The sequence below is a fragment of the Protopterus annectens genome, chromosome 5.part0 (assembly GCF_019279795.1).
Source record: "Protopterus annectens isolate FY-2018-M chromosome 5.part0, PAN1.0, whole genome shotgun sequence".
Classification (NCBI taxonomy): Eukaryota; Metazoa; Chordata; order Ceratodontiformes; family Protopteridae; genus Protopterus; species Protopterus annectens.
In genome coordinates this window covers 1,695,596,265-1,695,603,764 of record NC_056735.1, presented here as the reverse complement: position 1 = coordinate 1,695,603,764, position 7,500 = coordinate 1,695,596,265, and the positions used below count along the sequence as shown (strand labels likewise).

The 7,500-nt window shown below is 36.1% G+C and overlaps 1 protein-coding gene across 1 annotated transcript in view; it reads left to right on the top strand.

The window, feature by feature from the left end:
- SPAG17 (sperm associated antigen 17) overlaps positions 1-7,500 on the top strand; it is a 3,638,922-nt gene that overhangs the window by 2,387,989 nt on the left and 1,243,433 nt on the right. Inside the window, exon 29 of the mRNA XM_044071485.1 lies at positions 3,132-3,346. Within this exon, the coding sequence (XP_043927420.1) occupies positions 3,132-3,346 (215 nt within the window). The remainder of the gene's footprint in view (positions 1-3,131; positions 3,347-7,500) is intronic.

Here is a 7,500-nt window from a genome sequence, read left to right as displayed (position 1 = left end):
TAAAAAAAGTCCACAAAAAACTAGGAGCGTTACACAGAAATAAGGAATTTCTCACCAAAGCAGCAAAGATTTCAATAGCAAATTCCCACCTTATCTCCACCCTACTTTATGCCTCTCCAATATATACCAACCTAAGGCAATGCGCTCTAAACAAGCTAGAGACCTGCTACAACAAAATTCCCAAATTCGCCACAGGGGCATCCTACCGTAGTCACCACTGTCTATCACTTGCTGAACTGGGCTGGCTTGAACTCTCTCACCTCCTTCAGTGGTATCAACTCTCACTCGCCCACAAACTAGTAAACCATCCACTAAATGTCCCATCCCTCCAGAATCTACTCCAACCCTATCGCACCACCAGACCACTAAGATCCAGCAACAAAAATCACTTGCAGATCACTAAAGCCAATAACTCTGTTGGTGAGGCACTATTCTCTTGCACCATAACCAAATTATGGAACGCCCTTCCACCCACAATTACCTCCATACCATCATGCACCCACTTCAAGACTTTACTAATAGCGCACCTAAAAACATGCTGGCTATGCCCTTGCAACTTCCACTCTAATATCATCCACCCCATCCAACCACTACCTTTCTTTCTACTCCACTAACTACCTTGATTATAGCAAGCTCAGATGTTCATAAGCCAAGTACTTATTACACAACAGGAACTTCTCATTGTAACATTTGTTAATGTCTGTTATGTACTTCACAGATAAAGATTCTAGTTGTCTACTGATGTACTATGTTCTTCATCTGTAAATATGTTGTAAGTAATTGCTATGTAAAATTGTTAATCGCTATGTAATCCAATGTAAATACTGTCTGTTTATTTTAACTGTGAAGCTTTTCTCCCCGGGCCTCCGCTGAAAATGGACCTACGTCCAGTCGGACACTCCCAGTCAACAAATTTAAATAAATAAATATATATATATATATATATATATATATATATAAGTATACATATATATATATATATATATATATATATATAAGTATACATATATATATATATATATATATATATATATATATATATGTGTGTGTGTGTGTGTGTGTGTGTGTTTGTTCATGTATATATGTGTGTGTGTGTGTGTGTGTGTGTGTGTGTGTGTGTGTGTGTGTGTGTGTGTGTGTGTGTGTGTGTGTGAGAAGCTGCAGGTCTTCATGTTGCATAAGCTTTCTAAACCCCCCATATACTAATTTCCTTGTACTCAAGCCCAACAGTATTTCAGAATCATGACCAGGCTTTCTGTTTTCTTCTTTTCCTTTCTTCTTACTTCTCTCAAGGCACATAACACATTTAAGCATAACTTCATTTTTAAAGGACTAGACAAATAAAATGCTAGATCAGGTATTAATTTCTTTCTTATTTGAGATATGGTTAATCCAATGGATAAACAGGCCAAATGAATTTAAGCTCATGCTGTCTAGTGTCTAAAGGTGACATAGGTTTGTTACGTCCAACTGAAGGCTCACTGTTCAGGGGAAGTGGCCATGTCTGCAGCTCATTTAGTACATGTAACACTTATTTGTCTGGGATATCTACAAAGCATCTATTTGCTTATTAGTATACACTTTAACAAAGTAGTGCAAACTTGACAGAACTGCAAAAATAGAATGACCTTCAGAAGAGTGGCATTGCAAGGTATTTATTCATAGTCTCCACCTCTGTTTTTGACACTTAAATTAGATATAACTAGCCAGTTTGCAATCAGGCCTATCTGTGATACCTGCCAGAAAAGTTTTTTTTTCTTGGAAATAATAAGGGTATTTGAAGTACTCACAGATGTTCAAGAGATACTCTTGCAACACGTGACAATTTATTTCCCCTTAGTCCCCAGTCTGGGATGATTTTGTAATTGTTTTTACAATTAATTGTTTTCTGATATTATAGGTCTGTTTCATTTCCTTACTCATGTACTACAGCTGCATGTGAATTTTCATGCAGCCTTTTGTTTTCTGTTGACATCATGTCCTAAGTCAGCAAGGAGAACTTGACAGTATATGTGGGTCCACAACTTAGTCACATGCAGTGATTGACATGGCTGAGGACTGTACTCTTTCAGTTCTACCATAGAAATGCAGTGATAATGGGGACAGTGGGTCTGTGCAAGATTTAGTGCTTTCTATAATCATTACTTCCTATACTGTAGTGCTGGTGGAACTACACTGGGTCCAGTAAACCCCTCTGATAAAATATGTGACTGCTTTAGTATATATATATATATATATATATATATATATATATATATATATATATATTCTTTTTTTTCTGTCACTTTTGATTCATCTTGAACTCATCTCATTCACAATTTCATGTTTTGTATTATTTAAACCCTCTGGAACTCTTGTCTATGATACATTTTGATTTAGATCACAGAAATAAAAATATTCCAGGACCTAAGAAGTGGTCATCTTGCCTCCTTTGTAATTATAAGATTTAAATGTTTGGGGAAGACATTTGGCATTCACCGATTATATTTTCTCCTCTTAATCTTATCAAGAACAAGGCTTTCACATTCTGAAGGGGATTTGATGCAAGTTTGAACATTCTCTCATTATAATTCCCAAAAGATTGAAAGATCATATTGTTAGTTCTGTTTATATGGTCTACTGCCAACTCTCCTCATGTTAACCCTCCCAAATATCTGATTTTTTATTGGTTTGTTTTTAAGATGGACAGGTATTGGAACCAAAACCACACCAGAATCTGTTTGAATGTTACAGCAGCAATTTTTGTCAAAGTACAGTGCTACTTTAGCATTCTGACATCTACACAGTGTTTATTAGTATTGCCAGAAAAGTTGGTACGAAAGTGCCTGAATGAGTGCAGTCAGTTGTACTTGATGGATTTTATTTTTTATGTACCTAATGCTACTGTGCAGTTTTCTACCTTTGAATTTAAGGCTTTAAAATTTTGATAGCAAACAGATGAGTTGCAGATAGAATGGGCTTTTGACTACATGACAGAGAGGATTTGTCAGAATGGGCTTTTGACTACATGACAGAGAGGATTTGTCAATTTAGCTCAGTGATGTAGATGGTAAAGTTCACATTTAGAAGTACAAGTGAGAGCAATGGAGATAAAATCAGTAGTTCATGCTTTTGCATGTTTGACTCTACAGGTAAGAAAACAAACCTTATTCCAGCCAAGACAGAAGTGCCTGAATCAGTTGTATTAAATGATACCCAGCCTCCAGTAACAACTACTTTAGAAATCCCTGCTGGTACATGGATAACAACTGCACCATCTGGCCTAAGGATAGGAACTAGAGGAGATGAGACGCTAGATCTGAAAAGAGTCTTGGCTTACAAAGCTACTGACCCTGTTACTGGAACGGTATGTAAATGCTCTTTTTATATATTCTAAAGTAATTGTAATAGCAGCAGTAGCAGTGGTACTAATAGTAGCAGCAATGGTTATTTGTAAATTAGAAGATTAGCAGAAAGTAGAAATTTGAAATTATTATACCTACTGTGTAGGCCAAAAGCAGGTCATTGACTATGTTACAGGCACGATCACTGAAAAAGGTCTCATGCAACCCCTTTAGATTAAGCAAACACACAAGTAAAAAAATACCACTACACCAAAAAAGCTATATATCCATCACTACTAATGAAAGTGCAGTTTGCCAGTGCAGTAGGAAGAGCAGCAAGTTATTATATTAATATTAACACGTTTCACCAGTAACAGGTGAGAAAATCTAGATTGTGAGCATTTGTTACAGAAATTTATGACGTTACCAGTTTGCCTGCAGATTTCTTGAAAGATCTGTCTAAGGATAATCCAGAGGTTTAATGGAATGTCAACATTAGTAGTGTACTGTCAAAACATCAGTTTTCAGCTTTGGCTGAAGTAGAAGGTAAAAAAAATATTTAAAATTGTTACAGTACAAGCAAATGACCTGAAACTCTGTTGGGATACCTTAAGATGGTTTTTGAAGGGCAAACTTAAAAATACTCAGTTAGGGCATGGAGTGCCAGTAATGAATCCATGATAACGTATCAAAACCTTCTTAGATTCCACAGAACCAGCATACCAACTTCTTTGATTACCTTTAGGCAGAAAATGTACAGGCCAAATAACACAACTAAAAAAATATTGGGAACGTGGATGTCAGGTCTTTGACAGTGACAGCTTAGGATAAAATACTTTTCAGGGGGCTTAGTATATCTCTCAACATTTTTGAGCAAGAAATCTGGACAAAGCCATAAATAAAAGTGGGCCAAAGGCTCCAAAATAGGGGCAATTTTAAATATTGCTCTTACAAACTTAGAAAGTTGATAGAATAACAGGTTTTACATTAGCATGAATTTTCTGAAGGATATGAAGTCTGAAACTCAACTGTCATTAATTTCTAATGTTAATCTTTAATGATGTGCCACTGATTTACCTGAAAACCACAGTTTTATGAAAAACAGACCAAAAATATAAGGCAAAAATCTGGACATTCTTCAAACATCTGTATAGTTGAGAGGTATGCTCACTTAGATGCTAGTAACGTAACTGGAACAAATGTCAAGACAAATGTTAATGTAAAAACTGATAGAAAAAATTAAATATCCTCTACACAGCCACATTACAGACTGCCGAGAAGGCAAATTTGACTCCATTTTGCACTCAAAATCAAAGTCAAAGTACATTTTATTGTCATTTAGACCTACACATGAATGCAGGCTAAACAAAATTTCATTGTCTTGAGCTCAGTGTGCAGACAAATAAAATATAAAAAAAAAATAAGAAAAGAAATATAAAAACAGAACCACAGACTCTATATATGACATTAACATTGACACAAAAACATAACTACAGACTCTGTATATGACATTAACATTGACACGGCACTAGGACATAATTACAATTTTTGTATGTGTATCTATAGCAGCACTTAGTATTGCACAGTAGATATTGCACTTAGAGGCTTAAACAGTGGTAGACCAGAGACCATTTTGTCCACTGCATGGAATGTACCTTGTATTTCTAGTTATTGCACAAGAGTAATAAGCATTCAGTGAGCTATTGTACAAGTGAGAGAACCTAGTAATGAGTTATTGCACTTTAAGAACAAGATATTTCCGTCAGCCTGTGTGGCTACTGACTAGGTGACCTGTTGGCTTGCCTTGATACTCAAATTTAATAGTCTGATGACCTGAGGAAAGAAGCTGTGTCTGAATCTAGTCATTTTGCAACATTGCTTCTGTAGCACTTTCCCAAAGACGGGCAGGAGAACAGTCCCTGAGAAAGGTAAATATTGTCTTTGATAATCTTTGTGACTCTTCTGAGACACCATGCAGAGTGCAGATCCTGTATAGATGGAAGGATGGACCTTATTATTCTGCCTGCCACTTTCATTACCCTTTGGAAGGCCTTACAATCCATGTCCTTGCAGTTTCCATACCATACTGTGATATTGCTTGTCAAGGTGCTCTCAATGATGCTTCTGTAGAATGTTGTGAGCACCGAAGATGGGAGATTTGCCTCCTCAACCTGCATAGGAGTTAGAGTCTTTGTTGTGCTTTCTTGTCAATGTGATTAGTATTGATGGACCATGTCAAGTCTTATGCAATATACACCCCTAGGAATTTGGTATTCTTCACCCTTTCCACTGTTTCTCCCTTGATTGTGAGAGAGAGCTGTGTCACCCAGTTTTTCCTGAAGTCTACAATTACCTCTTTGGTTTTGTTTACGTTCAGAGCCAGGTTATTGTTGTCACACCAGTCAGTCAGATGTTTCACCTCCTTCCTGTATGCTGTTTCATCACCATTATCGATTAGGCCTGTGACTGTTGTATCATCTGCAAATTTGATGATGTGATTTGAGCTGAAGCTGGTTGTGTAGTCGTGGCTCTTAATTCTTATTCACTGCGTCCAAGGAAGTGGAAATTGTCAAGAATACTGGACCATATAGGCAATTTGCATAACTTCTTAAATGTTATGCAGTAGCATACTTGCATACTTGTCTCAAATTAAGTATATATTACACTTCCGTAACAGTGGACTGCCTGTACATGTCAGCTTTCATGCAAAGTGTGACTGGATTCTTAATTTGTTGTGACTTTAGTAACACTAAAACTTGCTGAAGTAATTAGAGTGGCTTTAGTGACAGCAAAACTACTTGGAGGTACTGTACTGTAAGAAACAATAGTGAAAGCAGTGCTTCTTAAAATATTCAACTAAAGTGCATTTCTCACTTTCAAAAGCCATTGTAATTAACAAAATCCTTGATGTTGGATATAATCTCTTTACCTTATGTTTGTATCTTTTGGCTTTTCCCGGTTTATACAGCATTTTACTTTGTTGAAAATGATGGCATCTGAAAAAATTTCTTGGAGCCAAAAACTCCTACATATCATGAATGACTCAACCATAAAGCCTCACTGCCTAAATTTATGTGTATTGCTGCTATAGTTCCATGCAACAGAAGGAATGTCATACTTCCTAGAAAAACAAGTTGTTAACTTGGTCTTGCAGGCAGAACAACCTACACTGAAGAATTAACAAATGTGATGACCTAGTAGCAAAACCACAATCAGAAAAGCTGCTCTTCTAAATAATTTTTTGCTTATTCAGAATGTTTTGCAAGTGAATGGAAACCATTGCCCAGTAGCTACCATGATATCCTTTTGTAGGTATACTTATAGAGAATAACTAAGTAGAGAGTTTTGCTAAAAAATCGAGCATGGCACTACAATAATTTTTTTTTTCAAAATCAGTTGTACCTTTAACATGACAGGTATAACTGGAAATAAAATTAAGTGTGCTTCAAAAAGTGAGAAATATACATTAAGTAATGTTTAATATGTGTCTAACACTTTTGCAGTTACTTTAACACATTCCCTCTAGTATAGCTCTTTTGAATGTGTACATTTAACTCCCAGTGGGTGTGACTTGAGCCTTTAAAAATTAAGTTATTACCTTACAGTTCTAACAAGTACTCTTTGACAGAGGTCAAATATGAATTCAGTTTTGTTTACCATCATGTATGCTTCAAGATAAAATATTCTGATACCTTGTATGTAGCATGGTTTTGGAATTAATAATGCATATATGAACAAGCAATATGTGACACCTAGAGGTGCAGTGAGGTAACTGCAGAAACTCCTAGAGGCACAGTTGGCTGTAATGAGTAATCAAGTTTGTAGAAGAGCTATTACCTCCCTTCTCCCACTTTTGTGAACTAGATAGAGGTTAAGGGGACATCAGACACCCATACAAAAGTATTACGGAAACTACAGTTTCCATATATTACTAAACAGAGAGATACTTACATTGGGAACTGTCTGACACTTACGTAAACAGCATATATTGTATTTGAATATATTTAGAATTTGTAACTGGCACTGTTGTTCCTTGCTCATGCTGCACTGAATAAAGACAACTGCAAGTACATTTCGTATTTATAAACCTGAATACGTGCAGTCCACTTCTCTTAAGAATTGCAAGGAAAATGAAGCACATTCAACCTGCCACTTTTATGAGCCAATAACATAAACA